At 40.5% G+C, this 26,162-nt stretch overlaps 1 protein-coding gene across 6 annotated transcripts in view; it reads left to right on the top strand.

Moving 5' to 3' along the window:
- Positions 1-25,658, top strand: part of DACH2 (dachshund family transcription factor 2) — a 242,414-nt gene extending 216,756 nt beyond the window's left edge. For 2 of the 6 annotated variants that reach the window (XM_064426482.1, XM_064426483.1), the window contains exons 8-12: positions 11,863-12,008; positions 12,535-12,682; positions 14,060-14,203; positions 17,189-17,259; positions 24,781-25,658. In XM_064426482.1, the coding sequence (XP_064282552.1) occupies positions 11,863-12,008; positions 12,535-12,682; positions 14,060-14,203; positions 17,189-17,259; positions 24,781-24,837 (566 nt within the window). In that variant the 3' untranslated portion in view covers positions 24,838-25,658. The remainder of the gene's footprint in view (positions 1-11,862; positions 12,009-12,534; positions 12,683-14,059; positions 14,204-17,188; positions 17,260-24,780) is intronic. The other 4 variants (XM_064426484.1, XM_064426486.1, XM_064426485.1 and 1 more) reach the window with 3 other exon arrangements.
- The last annotated feature ends 504 nt before the right edge of the window (positions 25,659-26,162 follow it).

Genomic DNA, 26,162 nt, shown 5'->3' with positions numbered 1-26,162 from the left:
ATTTTGCAAGCTCCAACAATGCTGAATGGATGTTATTGAGAAGTGAATTTGGCTCATTCTTTTTTATGCTTTTAATAAATACCCAAGGGAAAGGCAGTTGTTCAAGGAAAATGAAATACAAATAAACATAAAATTTATTCTCAGTAGGCATTCTGAGGACTTGGGGCTTGAGTTTTATGCCTTTTTTTTTTCCTGTTACTTGCAAGCAAAACTAAAATATTCATATAAGCTGTCAGTTCTCTAAGGCAAATTCATCCTTTTTAAAAATAAAACAAAACTTAGATTCAGTGTCTAGAACAGAAACAATGTGAAACATAAAAATGATATTTCTGCTCCAAAGTACGTCATTGTAATGGGCCATATTATTTTGGACTGTGGATATAAATGTTGGGGTTTTTTGCATAGCATCCTGTAACAATTCTTGAGACAGTCATACACAAGACATCGTTTGTAATTATAGCAGTTTGCCATTTTCAGCTGCTCTCTGCTTGTTTCTCATTTGATTGATAATTCATGTATTCAAGCTAATGAAGATTGTTCATGCTGCCACCTAATAGACATTGCCAGCTTTTCATACCTTAATTTCAGGACAACAGTAGTAGTTTTATTGGAAGGAAAAAGGAAATGAAACTTAGATGCTTTCCAATGCCTTTTTCACTTAGATTCGTGGGGTACCACAGAGAAGTACAGTCAGTGGAGAATGGTTATTGGAATAAAGAAGAATTTAGATTTTGTATTTCATTTCAAACTAATCATTGCCCAAGCTTTCAAACAATCCTTAAAAAAATCTGTGGTTCTTCAGGTGTAGTGTCCTGTGGTGGGTCAGAGACACCTTTTTTGGATGCATGAGTATTTTTATTACCAATTATTTATCTTTCAGTATTACTGGTATGACTTTTTCTGAGTTCAAAAAGAATTTAGTTGCACTGTCTAATAATTGTTGGTTTAAACAAATCACATAAAGAGATTTTATGGCTCTAGACTGCACATCCAACTGGCATACCTTTATCAGATGCAGTGCAGGTTGATTTGAAGTCAGTATTTATACTAGAGAGTGTAAATCCATCGTAAAAGCCAGAGCAGATTTCACTGTTCGAGACTGAGCTGCAAAGGCTCCCCAGCACCTGGATTGACTCTGCAAAAATGTGGATTTTATTTTCCTGGAAGCTGTGTGGGAAAACACCTTCCCAGGTGAGGTTTGTGTTCATTGATATTTTGTTCCACTGCTTGTTTTTCATCGGCCACAGCCTTGGAAATTTGCACAAACCACCCAGAAATAGCTTCATCCCCAGCCCCTTCCCCTGGGCCTGCAGTCACCCCTGTGAAAACCCCAGGGCTCGAGTGGCAGCATGTACAGCATCACTACCTTTCAGAATTGTACAAAACCAGCTGATTAAATCTGATTTTAAATACTGCTTTCAGCCCAGAACCCTGCCTTTTTAATAATCAATTAAAACATTGCTTCATTGTGTTTATTCAGTGTGTATAAAGCACTGCTTGACATGGATTAGACCTTACATAGCAGTACACAGCTGTAGCCCATCCAGCATTTTCCAAATGAGTTTGCACAAGGAATAAAAGATTGCCATCTGAGCAACACTGGAGGGAGACAAGAGCAGACAAAAGGCAGTTAAACGCTACAAAAAGAAAAAAGACCCTGTTGAGATAGAAATTTCTGAGCAAATGCCTCCATTTCACAGGGAGATACTGTAGCAGGCAATGTACATTGATTTTAGCACGTGAAGTACATTGCTTTGGGGATTCATTAAGCTTCATTTTGTGCACTATCATGAATGGGGATGTCAGCCACTCTCTCAAGTAATGCAGGGTTTCAAAGCGAGGAGGTAGAATAAGCCAAAGTGAAAATATAATGTGCCCTGCAAAGAGAGTGAGGCAGTTGGGAAAGGAAAATGCTTGGCTTGCTAAAAGCCGTACGTCACAGGAGCAGTAATCAAAACCTAAACATTTGTAAAGGGTTTTATGCTTATAGAGTTTATAATGTGGCTTAGAGCAGTGTGTTCATGCTCCTGGCTGGCCTGCTGGGAGTCCCCCTGGAAGGAGAGATGCACTGATGGAATGCCGAGCCTCGTTCCTGTCCTTTGGAAGAAAAACATGGACAACTGTTGATACTTTTTAGTTACCTCCTTCTTTTAACTTGTTCAAGCTATTTCTGATTTTGGTGACAGCTGGTTTGTCACCTGTATTTGCAGTGGGAGGGTGCTTAAAAAGGTGATGTTCTCCTCTCCTCCTCTTTTCCCTGGGAGCCAGTGGCAGAGCTCTGCTCTCTGTGGCCCCTCACCATCTCCTCAGGTGTCAGCTGCCAAATCTAGAAGCCACAGAAAGTGGCAGGTTCATAGAGCTGGATTTTTCAGCCACCAACCAAATCCAAGGCTGGTTTGAAATCTATGAATGCACCAGAGGTCTGGGTTCCTGGGTAATTTGTTTTGCTTTATATCTTGTTTTAGCTGAGAAGTATGTAACTCCAAGGGTTTATCCAAAAATCTGTTTAGAAGGTTTTATTTAGTAATCATGACACCACTGGCTTTTTTTTTTTTTTGTCTTAGCCTACTACATAAATTATAGTGCTTTGAAAACAAAATGTTCATGAAGTTCCTTAAAGTTTTGCTAGTGATGGGATTTCAATGCCAAACCACCAAAAGAATGGGATTGTACCTACATGTGGCTGTGGGGGGAAAAGTCCTCATTGCTCAATTCTCCAGCTTTTGTGCCTTGCCTTTAGCAGGTGTGATTTCATTTTTAATGCAATTAACCCCAACATCAGGGCTCTGCTGCCACTCTCTACCATGTGCACTCTGTAATAGAGCAGGCCTTTATGAATTTTCTTGTTCACGTTGGTGGCACAAGGTGCTTGGGCAAAGAGGAGTAGAAGGAAACTGCTGAGAGGTGCTGGGAGTTGTAATCCTGCACCATACTGGTAACCAGTTAGAGGGAAGCAGACCCTGGAATTGCTGAAATACTTCACACTTTTTTTAGAAGTGATGTTTTGTCTGCTATGTGCTGGGGGTCACTGTGAAGGAGCTGGTCACTGCAGAGATGAGCACAACAGAGCAGCATCCACCTCCCCAGCAACTCCGGCTCCTCTGGGGCAGGAACACGGCAGATTAATGTCAGATAGCTTCTGCTTTCTGCAGAAAGTTCTCCTCTGCCTTTCCCCTCCCCAGTATTTGACCCTTTAAAAGCTCTCAGGCCAAGTGACAGCTGCAGACTTCCCAGTTATTAGGCTGCAGAGTAGTGGATGTGCAGCGTTTGGTGCTTAGCTTCCATTTATACCCTGATCACAGCTGCCATTTGGGTCAGGAAGAGGTTTTCCTGTTGATAGATTGGCTGTGTGCTAGGAAAACTTGTCTTTCCCCAGAGCATGGTGTAATTATTTGGTGGTGAGGAGTTGCCATGGCCAGGCAGCTCCGCGCGGATTGCTGCTGGAATGTCCGTGAGTCTGGTCACTCTGTCACTGCCGTGTCACATCCCCACGCCGGGGCTCTGCTTCTGCCTCAGGGGCTCTTCCTTGCCCTCCTAGCTCAGCAAGGGAGGAGCACAGAGGTCAGGGAAATTCTGGCTGTTTCTTAGCCCCAGAGAGGGTTGGCTGTGTCAGGGTTCAGCTCTGTGACCTGGAGTCCTGCAGGAGATACTGGCAGTGTCTAACTGGTGGCACTGGGAGTGGAGATGGGCTCACAGCAGGGATCAGGATGTGCTTTGGGCTTCGTGGGATGGATCAGGAGCTGGGGCAAGGTTAAAGGTTTCTGGGGAAAAGTCAGAATTAGAACAGGTGAAGTAAAAAGGGTTGGATTTCTCATGCTTAATCAGGGTTTATAAAATCAATGTGTAACTGAACTGAATTCAAACACTGGGATATATAAGCAGAGTCCTTTATTGACATCTGAGGAATTCATCATTCATTCAGAAGCAAACCTTTCAGGTGCTCATCTCTCTGGGTATATTTTCCCGTTAATCATATTTCTCCTAACGATCAGTTTTGAAAGTTGTCTTATTTCTGCAGCGCAAAAAAATCCTGCCGGTGAGCATTCCCCAATTGCACTCATAATTATTTCTGATTAAAAGTGCCCTGGCCTGACAGCACCAGGGAAATTAATAGGAGAAGCTTTCTACAAGTTTTAGAAGATGAGCAAAGACATACTCTCTCCCTCTTAAAATTATTTAAGCAGGTGCTGTGGGAAGCCATTGCTTTTATAATGCTCTTCAGATGTTTACAGCAAAACATTTTTTCCCAGTGATTGAATTTTTCAAAGTACTAAAATACCACGGAGAAATATGTTTCCCACCAGTTTTATGGCTCCCTGGATGCATTCTATACAAACCTTGTATCTGCCTGGACACAAACACTCTATTGCAAAAAGATATCTTGCCATTTTAACAAGCTGCACTGCTTTGAAAGGATACACTGCATCACCAGTGGGAATGTCAGTACCTTAAGAGTAATACTGCTTTAAGGGTACTATTTTATTAAAGCAGACCTCAGTAATTTGTTCCTGACTGTTATACACCCTTATTTTATTAAAGGTATTTTACATCTGTGGAGGAGATTACTACCACTCCTATTTTCTCCACTGCTTGGCTTTAATGGATGGTGTGGAATATAATATTTATTAAGCCTAAGCAGGGGAGGATATAATAGCAGAATTGTCCTTTATAACCTATTTTACACAGCTGTAAAATAAACCTTAATAAAGCAAGAATAATTATCCAGGAATATCCAGGAAATGGAGTATTCCTCCTGTTTCAAATATTTGAAAGGCTTAACTGCTGGCTATACGTGTACTTTAAGAAATTGAACTCAACAGTAATAATATTAATATTAGTTTGATACTATTTTAAAATATATTAAGAGGTTAAGTACCTTGTGTGTCACAAGTGCTATGTTAGCATAAATCAATACATAACTGTAATTTCTCTGTGGTGTTGACTGTATGTGATCCTCCAGGATTATCCTGTTTCCTGCATAGCTTTGTTTTCCTGTTTCTTGGTATGATTTCTCTTCTTGGTGACAGTCGCTGGAATCTGTCCCAAAGGGAAAGATTTTGAATTAAAGACCTAATGCAGCTTTGCAAACTGATTCCTGATCAGATATTCCAGAAGAACTGCTAAAGCAATTTTTCTCTTCCCTCTGCCTTCTTGATTTCTTCCTCCTGTTGTCCTATTTATATATACTTTTTTTTCATTGTGGAAATGATTTGGACTACAGTTATTACATTAATTATCCAAACTGACATTTTTGCAGTGTGTGAAAGGACAGGGTGGTATGTAAAATAGATGCACTAAGAACACCTACAGTATGACAACAAGTAGCAGGGTAATTGCTGAAAATGAAGTCTTTTCTGCTATCCCTTCTCTTCAACATCTGTTGTTCCATATGGAGTCATAAATATTTGCAACAAAATAGTTGAAGAAATAATCTCAACATTAATAGGGAAAAGCTGAATCCGCGAAGAAAATTGAAGAATCTTTTTTTTTTTCTTCTTCTTGGCAAATTCCTCCTACCCATCCTCATCTGACACTTTAAAATCTCAGTAGAGGAATAGTCAGACTACAGTGATGCTTAAAAATCACCATGAAAAAAACCCTTTGTGAATGTTAATAGGAGGGTTAGCTGAGAAAAATTTTATAACCTCCTGATAATGACCATGAAGAGGATTTTGTTTATTTTATTTCATTTCCCCCTTTCTTCCATGCCACAGTGATTTTGCTACTAAACTTTTATTGAATATTTCACATTATTTCAGAGAAATAATCCTCATCGTGGTGAGCAGTGACAAGGTACTATTATTGCCTGAACAAAATAGTTACTTTAGATTGCCATATGGAAAATGCACATCAATAGTTTTTAAGCTTTTCTCTAGATTAAGAAGCATTTTAAAGCACAGAGCAGCTTCAAATATTTTGGAATCCAGATTACCAAAACCTGCCTGAGGAGCAGCTTGTAGGAGAAAGCAAAGATATTAATAACACGGACAAACTACAAATTGTACATAATTCTGAGTATAAAAACATAGCATTTTGAAGGCTCTTTATATATGTATTAGGAGCTTTAGTGGGAGTACTTAGGCTTCTCATTAATGAACAGAATTTAACAAAGTGACATCAGTTGTATTTGTTTTTCTTAATCTGTACATACTGAACTTCTGTACATCTGAACATGCTGAACATGAGACTGAGGTTATGTGCAGTGAAACTTTAGTTCTGATGTTGAGCCAGTGAATTGCTGCACTTTCCAGTTTCATTTTTTATTATTATTGTAAACCAGGTATCTCATCTAACTCAGGTCTTTGTTTTTAAGGCTTGAATTAATAAAATATTTCCAAGTGTTTTTACTGTCAGTGCCATGTGAACATCAGAGTATATTGTAAATATGTTAAAGTTATAAATAGATATAATTTTCTGGGTTATTAATGAGAGTACACTGATGAAAATGTCAAAGCTGTATAATTATGCACCTCTTGATAAAGAGTGCACAGATAAAGGCAATTTATAAACTGTAATTTCAGCCTTTTCTAGTGAAATTTTCATTTCTCTGCTTTTTGCCGCCTCCTTGTATTCAAACCTCAAGTGGCAGCTCTGTGATGTCCTTTGGGAGGACACACCCTTGTCATTCCTGAGATCAGGAATGGTGTCCAGGGGATCAGGGCACTGCTGGGGCACCTCCAGTGCTGGGGGCAGCTCGGGGACCCTCACGACCAGAGGGAAATTGAGGGGCTGGAGCGAGGCCAGGGAAGGGAACGGAGCCCCAGGAGGGGCTGAGGGAGCTGGGAAGGGGCTCAGGGGGGACCTTGTGGCTCTGCACAGCTCCTGACAGGAGGGGACAGCTGGGGGGGTCGGGCTGTGCTCCAGGGAACAGGGACAGGAGAGGGAACAGCCTTGAGCTGTGCCAGGGAAGAATCAGGTTGGATGGTGGAAAATTCCTTCGTGGGAAGTGTCCAGCCCTGGCACAGCTGGTGGAGTCCCCATCCCTGGAAGGATTCATGTGGATGTGGCCCTTGGGGACATGGTCAGTGGTGGCCTTGGCAGTGCTGAGAGAACAGCTGGACTCCATCATGACCTTACAGCTCTTTCTCAGCCTCAACAATTCCATGGTTGTATGGCCTGTGTTTCCTGCTGATCCCACTGAAAAAGTTTTATTAAACACTTGTTCAGACAAAACCGAGTGATTTCAGAATGCCCAGGTGAGAACCTGCTTGGACACAGATGAGTGGAGCATAGTTGATTGTACTGTTCTCTGGTTGTTTCCAGAAGCTTTTAAGGCAGCGTGGAAATGTGTAGGAAATGTGTATTTAATTGTTAGATACTTCTCAAAGTGAAGTTTTTCCTGACAAAGCTCAGTAGTGAACAAGGCTTGTATCAGTCATTGGGAAATGAAATTAAATCTGATTTAAAGGTACTGCACTGGATTAATCAGCTGCTCCTCAATTGCATTCATTGACCCCCTTCATTCAGGGGCTGTAATTAAGAATAACAGCAGAGACTTTAAATTTGGCACCTGAATCACAAGGTTAAAGCACTAAATTTCTGCCTGGTGCCTGGTTTACAGGAGACATCTCTTTTCTCACTGATCATCAGGAGTCTCAGCTCCTGGTAGAGCAGTAGTGAGTGAGGGGGAAAAATATAGAGGGTTGTGGAGGATTTTGGAAATAATTGAGTCATGGAAGACAGATAACCCTGTCCTTGTGGAATTAGAAATACAAAATACTTGAAATAAACATGATTACAGATTTTTTTTTTATACATGTTTTGCTGTAAAAGAAAAAAAACCCAACAACCTGGCTTCTAGTTAAGCAATACAGAAGTAGCCAAGATTTAAAATTAAAATAAGAAGTCTCTTTCAGAAAACTAGTTTTTCAGTCAAAAATTAGAATTTTAGCACTAATTATATTAAAGTACCCATGTTTGGACACCATCTAGAACTGGAAATCAGGGGACCTCTTGCCACCATGAAGATACATCACTTTGGATGATTCTGTCATGTCTTTGGGCAAATAATGGTATTTCAAATACATATTTTACTTTCAGAGGTGAGTCACACAGACAACCCAGCTGATGTTGCAAATCCTCTGCTTTATTTTATTAAAAGTCAAAGAGGTCCAGTAGAGTATCCAGGCTGTTCTGTAACTATGGGCCATTAAATGTAATCCCCATCACTCAGGTATGAAACTGAAAGAATTACAATTTTAATAACCCACTTCAATCCTTGGGTTTCTAAATTTTATGCCACAGGCAGGGAAAAGGAGTGACCCAGCCACCATCTGTGTCCAAAACCATCTTCTTATCCCTGCCTGAAGGGTTTCTGAGATCAAATGTCTTGGTTAGTAACTAACAGGTTAATAACTATAAATCCTGTATCAATTGTTTCTCTCTCCTCCTCCATATGCCATGTATTTATTTAATGCATGAGTTATATTCTGTGAGCTGTTGGAGGTGAATAATGCTCCTACAGCTCCAGGTACATAAAGTTTTTAAGTGCATGAGAAGAAATAACTTGGTGGTCTAACCAGTGTAAATTGTACCTTTAATATTTCTCCCTTGTTTTGAGAGGGATGTGGCATTTCAAGTGGATCAGGGCTGTGACTGATGGGTTTAAAAACATGCCTTCTGAAAGAAAATAAACCAGCTGGCAACTAAAAGTGCCTGTTGGTTTGGGCCGTGCGGGGAGCAATTCACGTTCCCCACGTTCCCAGCGCTGTGTTCAGTCTGGAGGTTGATGCTTCATTTGCCAATCCCTTCCTGCAATTTAGGCAGAAGACAGAAGATGAAATACTTAAGCATATTGAATTAAGAGCAAGAAACTTCCTAGCAGATTTCTGTGTGCTTTCCCAGGATGATACTCCATTCACTGTTAGTGTTTACTGTGTATTTCTTTGCTCTGCAGTGTAATTCTTACTTTCATCTATTCATCTGGATGTCAGCTAGAAATTAAAATGAAAAGACTGCACTCTAAATGGATTCCTGAATGCTTTTATAAAGCATGGCAGGTTTAACAAACAGGCTCGATAAAAGTAGTTCCTACTTTGCTTCAATAATCAGAAAGGTTGTTTGTGTCCTTGGTCAGACTGTAGCTGTCTTGGCTTTATTTCTTGCTTATTCTGTTGTATTGTATATGTGAGTGCAGCTTTTAGCATTTATATTTTTAGTGGTGTTTAAAATCAAAATCCTTAAATCAACATTATTTTTTTTTTCCATTAAAGAGATGCATTTGATACAGTCCCCAAGAAATGCTTCCAGCACATGCCATTTTTAATTGCTTTACCAATTATGATTCCTCAAGTCTAGCTAATAAATTTCTGCCTAACTGTGCACTTATTCAGAGCATGGGCAAGATGTAGACACCGTTCAGATGTGAAGACCTATTACAAGATTGAAATAGATTCCTAATGCATTTATCATTCATCTTTGCAGAGTGTGATTTCAATCAGAAAAAAAATGATGAATGGTTTGACAGTTTCCACCCATATACGCTAAAACATAATATGCTGCTTCTAGTTTCAGCTATTACAGACTTTAACATGCAATGTGACCTTGGTCTGCAAAGCATGTTTGGTTAGCACAAAAACTTAATCATAAGAAGTCATAAGTAGAATCCTTCTTCTTTACTGCCCTTTTTCTGGGACTTGGAAATTTATTGCTTCTGGGACAGGTAGGATATGAACAATGGGCCAAATAGAGTCCAGGGTTATCTCATCTGTGTGAAAACTGCTGCTGAAAATCGATGTGACCTCTGCTACACTGTCATCCCAATTCCCACCCTCTGTGTCCTATTTGTCTTTTGGTAGAAGCTTAGATCTGTGTGCTGTCTCTATGTGTCTCTCTTGGGCCAGATTATCAAAATGAATCATTGCCTGCATACCTCTTATATTTCTATTTATTTTCCTGGTGTTGACTAGGTCTGATGAAATATGATTCTTTTTGCATTTGATCCTCACTGCAGCAAGCAGCACCTAATTTAGCTGTGTCTATCTCTTTAAAGAAGAGTAATACTATTTTGAAACTTCAATCTGCTGTACAGTAGCATTACAAACCATAGACCATGCAACCTGTCTTCACAGTCAATAGTAATTTTCCTTTCGGCCAATTTAATGTTATTACTTTCATCTCCAAATAGCAGAGATTTCTAGAGGTGTTAGAGCAGCTCCAGTTTTGTTATGCATACTTCATATATCGCTTTCTTTTTCAAATGCCACTTCTGTTTAGTCTTTTGTGACTCCATGGCTTCGCTGTTATTTCTGTGTGGCATCATGTGTGACAACTAATCAGGTTATTTTAAAAACTCTGCCACTGATATATTTGAATGTGAGAAATGGTGTGTCTGAATCAGCACAAACTTCGTGGTCTGAGTTTCTTACCCAAGTTGGGTTTTTTTTAAATGGATCACTGAAATTCCATCTAAGATGCCGTCTCTGAGGATGTGTGGAGGTTACTGGCTTTTGTTATTAGTCCTGAAAAATCATTAGGAAGATGTTCCATTTAATGAACTCACAAAGACAAAATACTCCCAAACCAGAGCTTTCAAAGAATACTTGAATACTGCTAATGTTCGTGCTTTGTTGTCTGGTGGATGCAAAAAGTGCAGCTCAGTGGAGGCTCCTGGAGTCTGTTACACCAGAAAACAGGGCTGCAGTGGAGACACCCTGGGTTAATTAGTTGTCAGATTCTTTTTACGTTGTTTATTCCTTAAAAACAGGAGTGGGAGACAGAGACCTTTTGAATATGGTGTGGTCTAATTGTAAATTCAAGCTTTAATATGACCAAGGCACTTGACAGATGAAACTCTGGGGGCTGGCTGTGCAGCTGCCCTGGGCGAGCACTGGCATCAGGAGCTCATGGCCAAGGCAGGGATCACAGGCTGCACTAAAAGGGAGGTGCTGGGCAGACACTTGTCGTGATTTCTGCAAGTGCAGGATCATTATATATACATATACATATATATATATATATATAGAGAGAGAGACTGGAATATTGCACAGAAGTATTTTTTTAGCATTTCACAGTGAAAGAATTGTACAAAGTTTGGCTTCAGACAGAGCTAGATTTTAATTGTGTGGTTTTCAGCAATTAAAATGAATACGTGGGAAGAAGTACTCACAGGGATCTGAGAAAAGGAGCTACACTACTGTCCTAAAAGATCCTTCAGTTATTCTGTTCAAAAATGGGAGTTCATTGGTGATAGTACCAATTCCTCACCAAATTCAAGGATTCTAGAAAAAAAAACCCAATTTCTGACATTGTTTCTTTCTGGATACACATTTCTGCTGTCTGTGCACAGCTTGATCTATATCCATACCAGGTATTTGCAAGGAGTGAAGGGGGAAGCTGCCAGGCCCCAGTTTGCTCTCTGCAGGGGATGCTCCACTTCCAAGCAGTGCTGGCAGAGGGGATGGATGACTCAGTGGAGATTATTTACTGCTGAGCACAGGAAGGGGAAAGGTAAAGGAGTAAAGAGATGTGATACATTCCTTGATTAGAATTTTGCCAAGGTTATAGCAACAAAAAACGCACATCACAGAATGGCAAACATGATAGAATGAAGACAGGTCATTCAGGTTTAATGAACTGCGTAATACTGTTATAATTCTGTGGTATAATTCTGTAGAATTTGAGATATAATAGTCTGTACTCCATTACAGCTGTGTTATAGTCTCAGTGTATTGATTATTGTTCTGTTCTATTTTGCCAACTTGCCTTGGCAGCAGTCCCAGCTACCCAAAGACTGAACCAATGTTGATTTTACTAACGCACTTGTATTTTGACTTCCAGATAAACAAAATGCTAGTTGCTAGAAATTACAGTCACCTATATTTCCAATGCTTTCTGATGTCGCTTTTAAACCTATCTTTACAGAAGAGGTCCAAATTGCCATTCCAATAATGAAACCAACCTTAGATAAAGTCCAACTGGCTGGACAGGCCTTGCCTCCTGGATTTCCGGCGCCATTTCTTTTTGCTGATGGTCTTTCATCAGTAGAAACACTATTAACCAACATTCAGGTAAATTCTTCTCTACAGGGCCAGATTATGTCATGATATCTAACATGTGTTTCTTTTGCACTCTTAAAAAAATTTCAGAAACTATTTTGTATTTGTAGTTTCTCATCTCTTTAATTTAATGTTGTGCTTAGGTTTTTTCTCTCCCTGGCATTATCAGTCATGGAAGAGTTTCATACATTGTATATTTGACTTAATAATTGGCAATAATTCAATAATTCATGTTGAAATTCACCATTCTCATTATTCCTATAGTGCTTCTCTCTGCAGTTACTGAGGTGAGCAGAGATATGGCACTGTGTGTGTAACCAAATTAGCCAAAGCTGTACTGAATTATTCCATGCCACAAAATTCCTCATATTTTACTCCAGCATTAGCTACTTCCAGTGCCCAGTTGTGTTTCAGGTCTGTAGGTTCCTGCTTCTAATCTTTCTGTTTTCCTAGAGGGTGTAAAAGAAACAAGTGGATGAATTTTGTCACTGCTGAAAGAAAATGGTGTTTTCAGATCTTGCATTTGTGTGTGTTTTAGGGCCTGCTGAAAGTGGCTGTGGACAATGCAAGAGTCCAGGAAAAGCAGATACAGCAGGAAAAGAAAGAGTTAAAGATGGAGCTTTGTAGAGAGCGAGAGCTACGAGAGAGCTTGGAAAGGCAACTCACAGCTGAGCTGCAAAGCAGAGGTGAGTGAGTGAAAAATGGAGTTTAGGTGTCTGTGAAATGTGTAACCCTTTGGCATTTCCAGCTGGAGCTGTCGAGGGCTCGGAGTTAACTGCCATTCATACTGGGGTAGTGCAGCAGTGGACCTGCCCTGGTAATGAAAGATTCAGATCTCCTGGAACCAGAATGAAGCACAGGTTTCTGTAAGCAGAAGGAACAGTGGCTGAAGGATTATTACCTGTAGGGCAACCAGCCCCAGAGAGTTTTGGCAGGTTCTGAGGAGGGAAGCTGGGGCAGTTCCGTGGCTTCCAGGTGTATTGGCATCACTCTGCCCAGGTATTCCCAGCCCGATTTCTTCATTTGACAGCTTTAATTTCTTTTTGTTTCTGCTGTTATCCTCCAAGCATCATCAGTCCTACTGTGAGAAAGACATGGCTTTAATTTGGGTATTTAGGTGATTTTTGTCATTACTTCCCTAGCCCACATTTCTGCAGCTTCAGTGCTGTTCAGTTTGTCTTGTAGAGAACTTCAGCACAACACAATAGACCTGTGAGAAATTGTCTGCCCAAGTGCAAGATCTGAAGCAAATAATTCTAGGTATTTTTTTTGCATCAGGAGATTGAGGTGCAGTAGCACACCCCAAATGGGGTCTTCTGAGACAAAACCATGACTGGTTAGAAGCTTTTGATAATAATAGGCAATTAAATTGGTAAATCTGAATTTCTCGCTGTGCTGTTGCAAAGGAGGCAGTATTAGTATTCCTTTTAAAATTCAGATCTGCATCTGAAGGAAAGGAGCAGCACTTCATGTGCCAAAAGCTACTTCTAGATTACACCCATGAAATCAGAAAGATAAGACTAGATAAGACCAAAAGTGTAGGTGCCAAATCCTATCTTCCTGTGCTTTTTGAATGGAAATTGTGTTTGTGGAACTTTCTGCAGTGCCAGGTCTCACTAAGAGGCACCAAAGGGCACCTGTCAGCTGAGTTGTGAAGGGTCAGTAAATCCTGCAGAAGCTGTTAAATGGCAGTGGGTATCCAGAAATGTTGCATCACCCAGGTGTGATGGAGCTGTGTATTTCTGTAAAACAAAATTTAGCTCCTAGGACAGCACAGAGTGCCTCTCCTGAATCCCAGCTAGCTAACTCACCAAAAACTTCAAGTCATTCACAGACTTTGATAGCTCCTGACTTGTGAGAGAATTTCACCAATAATCAGCATCCTCAGAATTGTTTGTCTTTCAGGTCACCACCACATGCATATCTGTATTGTCACAGGGGTCTTGAGCTAGAATGCACCTTTGGATACTGAACATATTCTGAACATAAACTAATTTCTTACTGTCTCAATCATCTGTTAATTGTGCCCTGACAACCATTCTTACACTGTATTTACATTTCAGCCACAATTCAAAAACGCTTGAAGAAAGAGAAGAAGGCGAAGAGAAAATTGCAGGAAGCTTTGGAATTTGAATCCAAGAGAAGAGAACAAGTGGAACAGGCTCTGAAACAGGCCACATCAGGTGACGGTCTCAGGATGTTAAATGGTAATGTCTTAGTTGGCCTTTCAGAGTCAGCTTAAAATGATGTTTGATTGCGTGAGAAAAAAAAAATCAGATGATGCACAGAGCAAATTTCAGAATAAACCCCCACAATTCTTTCCTGAAATAATGAAAAATCTATTTCAGGCTATGTGCTCTGGGTCGAGAATTAAAAAAATAAATAAGTCTGCAACTAGAGAAACAGACAGAGCAGTTTACACAGAGATGACAAGAAATGCTGAATATATTACAGAGAAATCTGTTACAGTGCCAGCTAAGACAATGTGAAATTTGGTTCCTATAAGGTTCTGTGAACTCTTCTCTCCCAGCAGATTCATTTTTAGAACTGCTGAGCTTCATTTCAAAAGCCGTTTGGCTGAAGTTTGCTCAGCCTCAGGACCTATTAAGTTTGTTAAATATGTATCAGCTTTCAGAGCTGACTGGGTTTTGAACACTTCCCAAATATTCTTGTGAAACAAAAGCAAATCAGTTCATCTCCTAAACAGTGATTAAGTTCTGGCTACCAGGAGGATTTGCCTTTTGTGCTTAAGATGATTCTGGCCAAACTTCAGAGCTTTGGTTTGAACATCTAAGACTGAACCTAGCTGAGATTTAATTCATTCCAGGTTCTGCTGCTAAGGTTTAGTCTGTGCATCCCTACCTGGAGTCTGTGCAGAGGCTCAGCAATCAGAGTGATGTTCAGTCCCTGCTGCATTCAGGTGTCCTGTGGTGTGTTAATTTGTGCTGCCTGCTTTGGGCACTGCTAGAGACTGCAGAGTGCAAAAACTGCCTGACTGCTGAGCAAAAATAATGAATTTGGCTTGTCTGGAGTTCTCAGCTGTGAGAGCTGCCCACACTGTTGTCTAAAGCCAGGGCAGGGCTGCGTGTGTGCCCTGGCATGGCAGGAGATGGGAGCTGTGATTTCTCTGGGGCACCCAAGACACATAAACTCTGTGAGTACGAGAGCAGCATCTCTGAGAGGCATCTCTCATCTGCTGCTCACAGCCCTGCACATCCTGCAAGCAGGGACTGGCTGCTGTCCCTGGAGCACTGGCAGTGCCCAGGGGCATCCAGGTGTGGATTCACAGCCGGGGTGTCCCACACTGGGGTGGGGGACAGTGACCAGGGACAGCAAAAAACTTTCTCCACTCCTGCGCTGGATCAGACAAATGCCCAGACTGGATCCCAGGGACAGAACCAGCACCTAGAGAGGAATGTCAGAAAAAGCCTAAAATCCTGGTCAAGGTCACTCCCCAGGGTGCTGCAGGGAAGCACCTGCTGCTCACACACTAGCCAGCAGCACCCAGCAGCTCTGGAAGCCACAAATCCAGAGGTACCAACCTTCCAGCAGTGTGATTAACACACCTTTACATCTGCTGGTGTGGGCCTGGCTGCAGCAGTTTGATTTGCAGGCACACTCAGGTAGGGATATATATGTTAGTGCCTGCAAGAAGCTGATATTTACATGCTAATCTGATTGCACATGCAAATCAGGTAGCTCATTAGCATCTTAATCCACAATTTAATTGCAGGTACAATTTTATGACAACAAAATGTGAAGGGCTATTCTGAGTATTTTTAATTTAAGTCTGACAGTCTGTCTCATTTAACAGATGCTGTTATTAGTTACAGATGACTTTGTCATTTTTGGTATATGCAACGTGTACTCTGAAGGGTTTGAGAAGAAAGAACCTTTTCAGATTGATAGGTCAGTGCCCTGCACTTGCCTTCAGAACAGGAATCTGAGTAAGGGAAACCCTGCAGAATAGCAGTCACTTGTAATTTTGTAAGAAAAAAATGTATATGTGAAAATAGTGCTTTTTTATCACATATGCATTTATAGAGCTATATATGCACACATGACATGTGTTTAATTTACACATTTATTGCTGAGCTATTGCTCTCCTGTAAGGACTGTACTTCTCAGGGCTGCCCTGCTTTCACTCAGGGCTCAGTTCCTGCAGGGTCACCAGCAAAGCATCACCTCTGTGACAGATCCTGACACTCAGCTAAAGGGATCTGTGAAAGCAACAGTGCAGTTATTCCCTGTTTGAGAAAGTCCAGAACAGGCTTTTGCACAGAAAAACCCCAAACTGTATACACAGCTTCCTTTCAGGTGTGGGTTTTTCCTTCCTGTATTTTCTAAGGGCTGTGTGATAAGGGAAGCAGATGTTTCTCCAGGATTTGAGGTGCCATGGATTCAAATCACATCCCCTTCATGCTAATCCTTGTTGGCACAAGGTGGATCGTGGCATCTGTTCCTGTAACACCCTGGGGTGTTGGAGCCCCCGCCCCCACCCCAAGGACTGTGCAGACACAGGGATCACCAACATGAAATTAAACAGGTCCAGAGTGAGTGTCATGAGACTCCTTCTCAACTTGGGAAAAAAAAAAAAAAAGCACAGTCCTCTTTGGAAAGCTCTTCTCAGAGATCTGGAAATACTTCACATAATATGACAGCTGTAATTTGGGTTTGGGTGGTAACACATGCTCACACATCCCAGGCTGGGGTTGGAAATGCAGTTTGCACAGTTCTTATCTGTAACATGCACTCACACAAACTGATACACACACCCCAAAACTGTTGCCTGAAACTGGCTATATTCTTCAACTCTGTAATTTGGAGGTACTTGGCTATATACAAGAGTCAATGTAGTTTAATATTATCACAGTTTAATTTCAACTTTTATTTTTCATGTGTCAGATGCCCTCATTCTCCAAGAGGATTTTGCAGACATATTAATACCACGTGTTGGTTATTATCTGACCGTCAGACAAATGTGAAGCACGTTAAAAATAATTCACTGTGAGACCAGTAATGTTTGCACATTTTGGAAACAATTTACTACTGAAAATTCTATTAGGACCAAATGTTTTATGCAAGACCATGTTAACTTGGAGAGCACCCTTGTTTGCTATAAATATTTTTCTAAAGATGCCTGAGAGAGGGTCAAAGGGGAATGCATTAATCTTCAGTCTCCCATCTTTCAGATGCTGGAATCCCAGATATGGAAATAGAACACAACGGAACCCAACATGACAGTGCAGCCATGCAAGGTGCAGTATGTACCACAGCTCCTCACTTTTCTGCTTGTCTTTAAAAATTAGGTTAAATAATTTTATATCTGTTTTCATGCTTTTAGATAAATAGAAATTACAGAACTTCAGTTTGTTTTCCTGTTTTATACAGAAAACCTTTGTAAGAGCAAAGATCAAGAATTAACTTTACAAGATCAGAAATTAACTTTAAGTAGAGGTGATATTTAGCTGAGGTGATTTAGAGGTGCTGTTTGTTCTAAAACTGATATTTATCTACTAAGACATATGCCCTTAGTTCAAAAGGGGTTTTACATATGATTTGTCATTTGAAATATTTTACATCTGGTCTTTACCTTCCTATCAAGATCGCAGATGTTTTCAAAAAATGCATGAACTGTAAATGAAAAAGAGCCATGTTCACATTGTGGGCAGCTATCTGGTGCTGCTTTTCCTTCACTGTGTAACTTACACTGTGAGTGTAAGTGCAGCAGCTCCAGGTATGGTCTGAGTGCTTCCCAAAGAGCAGGAAATGAGTTCTGGCTGCAGGTCCGGGACGTGAGGAGCTGGGAAATCCTCCTTTGGGGGAGCTGGGACACAGGGATATTCCCCAGGGATAGTCCCATTCCTCTTGGAAGCCTCTCTGAGCCACACAGAAAATCCACAGTCACCTGTGATAAAGTCTGCTCTGAGCAACTTGAGCATTGAAATTCTCTGATGAAAGTCCAACTTGTAGAGTTTTTCTCCCATCAGTCCTGTTCATTCCAGACAATTCAGTTCTGTGCTGGCAGCCTGGAGACAGCTGCCTCTTCCACAGAACTGCTGCTTCTCAGAGCAATCCCAGCCTTTCCCCTGCTTCATGGAATGGTAATGTGCAGAAATCCCCTGTGCTGAGGTAACTGCAGGCACTTTGTGCAGACAGGAGAGGGGCTGCAGTGCACTTAGAGACACAAACCTCACTTGAGCATTTCTCTTCAGCTGGGGAAGGTTTGACTTGCATACCTCTGGTATGCATCTGTCGTCCATCTGTCATCCTTACAGAAAAGCTTTCAAATATTTTTACTGCTGTCTCTTCTTGTGATTTTAGATTCATATGCTGTGTATTACAGAGAAGGAGAATCACAGCTTTATTGTAATGCAGATATATACATCTGACATATGTGTGTGTATAGATATGTGCACATATAATGAGAGCTGTGCTCTAAATATTGCAATTGGAAAATTGCTGCTGCCAGAAATAGTCAAAATATTGGATGAGCACTTGGGACACATGTATTTAAATTCAATGAGCAAAATGTTCCTTGCATTTCTGATCTGTTCATGGTACCTGCTGAGAGGGATGCTCAGTACTCTTCCAGACAACTCTGAGAGTCAAAAATGCATCTGGGCAGACTGGTAAGGAAGAGAAAGATAATTTCACTTTTCAGTTGAAGAAAAACCATGACACTTGGCTCAAATGTGTCTTTACATCAAAAATGATCACAAATACTGTGAGGAAAGTGATGCACAGGCACTTCCAACGACCATTTACTTGCCTGGAGGAATCAAGAGAAGTTTCTTATGTTACCTGTAGTTTATTAATACACAAAAGCCTTGTGATTTTTATCATTTGTATTTCACGTAGAGTTTTTTCAGCTTTCATTTTAATTTGATCCCGACTACATCATCCCTTCAGTTATGAGAGGCTTTGGCTCAGGAAGATTTTATTAAGCATGGCCAAAGGGAGAGCTGGATATTCCCTGTGTTCAGTGTCCCTGGGCTCAGTGGGAGCAGGACATGGCCTGAGCAGCAGGAGCTGCAGCCCTGTCCTGTCCCAGCCATTCCTTTCCTTTTTCTGCTCTGCTGGCTCTGACCTCCCTGGCATGGTAATCCTGCAGGTATGGAGACATGAGCTGAGCCACTTGGTCACTAAACACTCTCAGCTGATAAAAAGCTCTGGAGAGCTCTCTGCAGAGCTTGTTTAGATTTCAAAGTGTTCCTGTCCTGTAGCACCATCTCTTTCATTTTTATTTATGCTGATACTGTAATAACTTTTTATTCCCTTTCCCTTTGATAACCATTCGTGTCCCTGACAGCTCCTATTGCTGCTGAGCTCTGACAATTCAAGCACACTCCCTCACTGCCCCTGTCATTTGCTGCCTTTGTTTTTTGGGCCCTGGGAGGAGGAAGGGGCAAAACACATGTCCCTAATACAAAGCTGTTTCCAGGCTTCCAAAATCTCTGTCAGTTGCTCAGAAAAAAAGCTTTAGCATCAATACAGAGCTTTCTTTTTCTGTTGTCAATAGCTCTGCTGGACAGAAATCTATCATTCACACAGTGCTTTTCCTTTGAAATTCAATTAGTTCCACTGCCAGTATCTCCTTAAGAGGGTTTAAAGGAAAATTACAGAACTACTGCACAGCCACCTTTCACAGTGATTAAGTCATATCATATTTTATGCTCATTTCTTAAAATGATTTTATTAACACAAGCTGTTCATGTACTGTGTTTCTGATCTGCATTATAAATATTTTCCATTTAGTTGACTCATTTTCCCTCTGCTTTGTATATTAATTGAACAGAAATTTCATGCAGATGAGACTTAAAACTTTTTTGAGCTTTACAGTCTAATGCCTCCATCCTCCATATCCCAGATGTAGCTCAGAGCTGGAGCTGGGAGGTTTTTAGCTGGCAGAGGAGATCAGAGCAGGTGATGAGCACTCAGACACCCTCCTGCTCCTCCTTCCACCACTCACTCCTGGGCCAGCACCACAGTGCATCAACCATTTTATCAGCCAATCTCCCTTCCACATAAAATAAACATACTGGGTGTCATTAAGTGCACCTTCAGATCAATGATTTTTGCAAATGACATTCAAGTACCATTCGAGTAGTGCATTTTTGCTGATAAAAGCAAATTAAATTAGCACAACTACAAGTGTGCTGATAAAAACTAAAACCGAACAGCAGCACCATTAGCTAACAAAGTAATATTTTCTCTTTACTGCTTTCTGCCATTTAGTTATTATCCTATTGGAAATCTAATTATAATCCTTTTACTCCCTAGTCAAACTTCACAGTTTTTGCAAGCTTAGCACTGACAAGTGATTTCATTACATTTGATTGCCCGCGCCCAGATTGACTTAACTTCACTCCGAGACCTAAAAGCCCTCTCAGTTTCTCAGATTCCCTGTTTGCACATTACAGCAACAGCTCCTTTAATTAATTAGCATGAACAGCAGTAACATGAACTGCTGAACAGAAAATAACATCATTTTATGATCGCAGGGAGACTTCTCCTTTTGCATGTTTATACCTTAGTTAACTTTTGTATTACAATATTTCATTGTTAGGGGAGAGAGGAACAATCAGCAAAGCAATGTTAGCTTAAAATCTTAAAAAGTAGATGCTACAGTAATACTTGATAACAACAATTTACAAAAAAATAAAATTTCAGGAAGGAGGCAGCAGCATAGGCAGGCAGGCTTTCCTGAGGTGAAAATGTACTTCACTGTGCCTGCAACAGGAGGGTGACCCAGGGCTGCTGCTGCTGCTGCTTTTGTTTGTGACATAACCTGGCAGAGATTCGGCACAAAAACTCTGGGGTTACCGTGAATAACATTTTATTTTTATCTAACATGTGAATAACATTTTGTTTATTTGTCAAAGATGAGGGACTGGTGTAGTTTGGAATGCATTTTGGGGTTTATCATGGACTGGACTTCAGTTCATTGGTGTTCTGATCTAACCAGAATTCTCAAACCCAAGATGCTTTGAGTCTTAGGCCTGTTGTTCTTCCTCCTGCTCAAGCTGTGTGCTCTCCCTAGAGCGTGTCCTGCTCTGGAGGCTGAATTATTAAACCCCTGGTAGCTGCCTCGTGCTGTGTCACTGCGGAGTTCCAGAAAAGCTCTCTCAAAGCTCCTGTGCAATTCCCAGACTGTCACTCCATGCCCACACGGCCACGTGCAGCTCAGAGCTACCCCACAGGGGCTCACCAGGAACTGGCTTTACAGGGGCTCACTAGAAATCCTGGGCTTAGTTCAAGTTTTTTTAACTCTCTTAACATGGATGAGGAAATACTTGACAGGGTCAAGTCAGCTGCCTTAGACACAAAATAAAAGGGGCAGAAACTCCTGCCCAGCAGCTCTGTGGGTGAGCCGCCCTGCAGGGTCAGGCACCATGTTCCTGAGGGAAGGAAAGGTTTTGGTGCCAATCCCAAGGGATGCCCTGGGCTCAGCCAGCTCGAGATATCAGAGAGGGAACCTCTGATATCATATCTGCACCTCTGCAGGGCTGGAGAGAGGCCATGGTAAAGTGGGAGAGGTGAAAACAAACCAACCCAGATTAGTACTGCTGCTCACAGAACCAGCATTTATTGACCATGTTCTTTCTGGGTCAAGAGGGAGCTGAGCCCTGCTCTCTCACTGCTCAGTTTGAAGAATATTTGCAGATAAAAGAGAAGTTTTGCTGGACAACTAATAATCAGGCAAAGAAGTAATTCTTACTTGTCGTTCAGCTGAATGATCAGCCCAGATCCATCTTCTTTTCGTGGCAGTGAAGTGATTCTTTGCTGAGTTTTGGTCATTGCTCTGGTCCTTACCCACCAGCCTGCCTGGATTCATTCCCCTTCCAGGCAGGCAGCACTCCTGTCTGCCAAGGGCTGTAGGGAAAGAGGGGTTTTCTGTGGGATGTGATTCTTTGGAGAAGCAAACTGGTTTTGTCTGATTTTTTTTCTTTGTACAAAGTAAGACACTGGTTCAAACTAATTAGCCCCAGCTTTGCAAGTTAATTTATTGTTACAGCATTGCATTTCCCATGTGTTGCTTCCTCCAAAGCAGAGCTTGGCTCTGATCTAACTGAGGTGCTGTTTACCCAGCCTGAGGAGGGTGGAGAGCTCATCTCCTGTGCAGTTGGCACTTGTTTTGTTTTAAAGTAGTTTAGGGAAATAAAGCTAAATTCCAAATTTAAACCAGAGATCTTACAAAGTATTCAGAAATGTGGAATAAAAAAAAAATTAAACATGAATAAATATGGAGATGATGATTATTGCCTTTGTATTTGTCCTTTATGCACCCATTAAAACCATGGAAGAAAAAGGTAAAGGATGATATTGTGGCTAAGAAGAGTGCAAGAGCTGCACCTACCGTGAGCTAACAACTCAGGGAAGAGAATGCTGTCCTGAGGGAAAATTCCAGTTATTAACACAGACTCTGGCACACCAAGAAACTCAGAGATCTTTACTGGTCTTATACATTGTGAAGGGGAAAAAAAACTTCCTTTCTAAATGTCTTGCTTATTAAGCCAGTCATGCATTGCTCTGTAGGCTGTAAAGCAGTGTAACATGCACAGGGGGCTCATAAGCATATTTAGTGTTAGGGAATATCATTTATACAGTTTTTATATTGTCAGTATTACCCCTAGAGAATGAGATTAGGCTTTAAACTACTGTAAATCTACGCTTTTGCTCACCTTTGTATAATTTCGTTTTTTAATAGAATGAAGCCCACATAAATGAATATTTGATTAAGGGATAAACCTGATAAAAGAATACATTTATTGCACACAGATTTATTCAAATCTTTGCTATCTAATACAGTAAAGTGCTATAAAATGGTCTGTAGCTTGCAGTCAGCTGCACTGAGGAGATGGTGAATATTCTCCAGAAAAGATTAATTTGACAACATCACATTGTCTTTCCTGTGTAAGTGGGGGCACAGCTGCTCCCAACACGTTAATTCCTCAGAGGTGATTGCTGTGTGACGTGGTTAATGCCATGAAATTCAGTTTATTGCACAGCAACAAAAAAAGTATTTTAATTTCTGGAGAATAATTGAGGGTGTTATAAAAAAGGAAATATTTAACTGTGCACTTTCTGTTCACTGATCAATGATGTCTCCTGGGTGGCTGCACTGGGCTTGTGCTGTGGCATTTACTTTTCTCTCTTACGGGTGTTCCAGACACCTCCATTGAACTTTCCTTGAGAAATAAAGAGGATTGGAAGGAAATACGGAAACCTGTTCCAAAGTTTGGTCAGCCCACAGTACCCTCAATGTCCTTATCTTACCTTAATTTAAAAAATAATACTCACAATTTAATGAGAACATAAAGAACAGCCTCCACTAGGAAGAAGCCATGTGCAGCTTCCTAATGATCATGAGAAAAAGGAAAAAAAAAAAACCCCAAACCACAAACAAACCCCACAGTGCTCAATCCTTGCGTTTCTGCTGAACCCCCCAGGCTTTAGTAATTCCCCACCAGGTTTAAAACAAGAATTTTCATCAGCCAATGGCCTGAAACTAATTTTAGTTCTTTCTTTGGAGGCTCCCAAACATCCCTCTGGAATTGTTATGTCCCTGGCTCTTGTGATCTTTATTTGTGCTTACATCCAAAATACGTATTAAATCATCTCAGTTTGGAGAGTCTGAGCCTCCTTAAAACCACAAAACATTCAATTACTAATTAGCTGTTTCCTGTTCCTAATGAAGTGAACATGTCGGATTTGGATTAAAATTCAGCTACTGCTCTCCTCTGTTTATGGTTCCAGATGTTTTTGTTTTATCTAGGAGGTTACTTTGACAGCTACTGCTAAATGATAAATCACTCATATTATAGCTGAAATGCATTTTGAAATTGAAATGTGGCAAACTTGGAGATTGCTCCAAGGATCAGTGTCAGTTTGCAGGTCAATACTTGTTCGTTCCTCAGGAGTGCTCGGTATTGGCGTATGTAAAACAGTAATGGGAGAGATGTCAACATTATACAAAATGCTGCTCCATATTATCATTTTGCTATCATCTTCCAGATCAGTTCTTGCAGATTTAGCTGGGTGGATTCATGATTCATTGTATAATGAGCAGGAATATGGATTCTTGTTAGCTTCAGTTTCTGTGGGCATTTCAATATTTATTTTTTCTCTGGGCTTAAAGTTGCTTAATGTGAAAAATCACAGTTGATAGGTACTATAACTAGGAATATTTTTATGAAGTGATTTTCTGCTTCGTTCTCTAAATAAAGAAATAGAATTTTAAGAGAAATGTGGTGGTTTCTGAATGAAAGAACAGTTTTCCAAGAACAGATCCTGATTTACATTTTCTGAAAGCAGTGCAGTTTTAACACCCTGATCCCTGGCAGGTTTTGTGCAGTGACAAGGGTGTGTGGTAAAGCTGGTGCCTTGTCCCTGGGTCTGTCCCAGGGAGGCAGCAATCCAGCATGGGCTGCCTTTGGGAGAAAAGGACTGTTGGATTAAAAAAAAGCCTTACAGGAATAAAATCCAAATCAGAGTGTTTGCAGCCTGTCCTGAGCCAGTGCTGGCAAACACCAGGGCAGGTGGTGGTGGGTCTGTGTCCTTTCTGGGGGCTTGGCCAGGTGTTGTCACCCAGTGCCTCCTTTTCCTACACAAAACGTGCCCACGTGATGGACAGTTTAGTTTATGTCACTTTTAGATCTGCTCATTTGGCTTGAGGAAAAAAAAAGATCCACAACCAAGTGAAGAACCCACCTAAGTGTCAGTAATTAATAAATGGTCAACTGTGTAATTGACTTGTTTCTTTTTTTTTGTTTCCCTCCAGAAAACAGAACATACATCAAGCCGACCATTATGTACTGAAGGAACCACCTATTGCTGAAAAATGTATAATGACCACTATTTGAAGACTATCTAGTTCCTGAGAAATGTCCCTTCCAACCTTTGATGCCTTCAGTACTGTGTGAGGAACAGGATTTGTAGCATGAAACTTGAAGGACAATTTCAAGCAATTTACTGTTGCTGCATTGAAAACTGCCGTATTAAGAAATACTGAGACTTTTTACAAGCTTACCATACCAAACCAAGCCTGTCACAACAGATCATTTTTAGGTCCCTGGAGATAGAAAGGAGTTTTAGTATTTTTAAGCACATACATCAATTATTTCCCCTCCCCACCCCGCCCCAAAAAAGAACTTTTTTTTTTCCTTAGGAGGTGGCTATTACAGAATAGCAATGGCACAATGAATTTAAGCCACAATGGTCCTCACTGGCTGTACATCATACAAGTCCAGTTTATCACTGAAACTGTTCAACATGGAGCTGTTTCGATTGTGTTTATAAATTAAGCTTTGTTTACTGAAGCAGATACTCGATATATATTACGTTTTAAAAAGAAATGTGTGTACATTTTTTAAAAGAACGATGTAAAAATTGTCCTTTCATTAGATGACCAATTCAAAAGTGTGAGCTAAACCCTAATAGCTGATGTAATATGAGGATTATAATTGATGCTTTTTTTTTAATGCTCAGTTCAGCTTGGCTTTTGGTCTTTTAAGATGGAAAAATGAATATGCAGTAGAGTGTTAGATAATGGAAACTTTTAAGTATGGTTTCTCTGTTGTACCATATTAAGTTAAAGTACACATTCTTTGTTAAAAATGTTCTTGCTAAAAATACAGTATTAAAAAGTTTTTTGTTTGACTTTGGAAATCTTTTAAGATTTTTTTTGGACTGTGAATTCCCATAGTAACTGTACTAATGCAAACCAGTATTTTGCACTATTAAAAATACTTGAAGAAATGACTTAATAAAGAGGGTGGGTTGGTATTAAACATTTTCCTAATTATTGTATGCTCCAGATTCTGAAGTTTGAAAACTGAAAACAGCTGAAAGCTTCCCTTCTCAAAACATGGCACTGAAGGCTGGTTTGAGTCAGGTGGAATTAAGTGATCACCTGTTCCCTCTTTGTTTTAATTCCTGGGTCAAAGGCACAGTGCTTATTTCCTTGCAAACTCCTGTTTATGTACACATGTTTGCACACACATGCCCTGAGTATAAATCACTGTCACTTAAAAACAAAAAAGACCTTTAAATAGATCTACAGGGAATATATTCCCTATGATTGTGTTTACTTCTGGCTACATCTAAATGTAGTGTTCACAATTTATTTCATTGTTAGCACTGCATTTTTTTCTCATTAGCAGA

Source organism: Passer domesticus, chromosome 7 (assembly GCF_036417665.1).
Source record: "Passer domesticus isolate bPasDom1 chromosome 7, bPasDom1.hap1, whole genome shotgun sequence".
Classification (NCBI taxonomy): domain Eukaryota; kingdom Metazoa; phylum Chordata; class Aves; order Passeriformes; family Passeridae; genus Passer; species Passer domesticus.
This window is presented reverse-complemented; position numbering and strand designations above follow the sequence as displayed.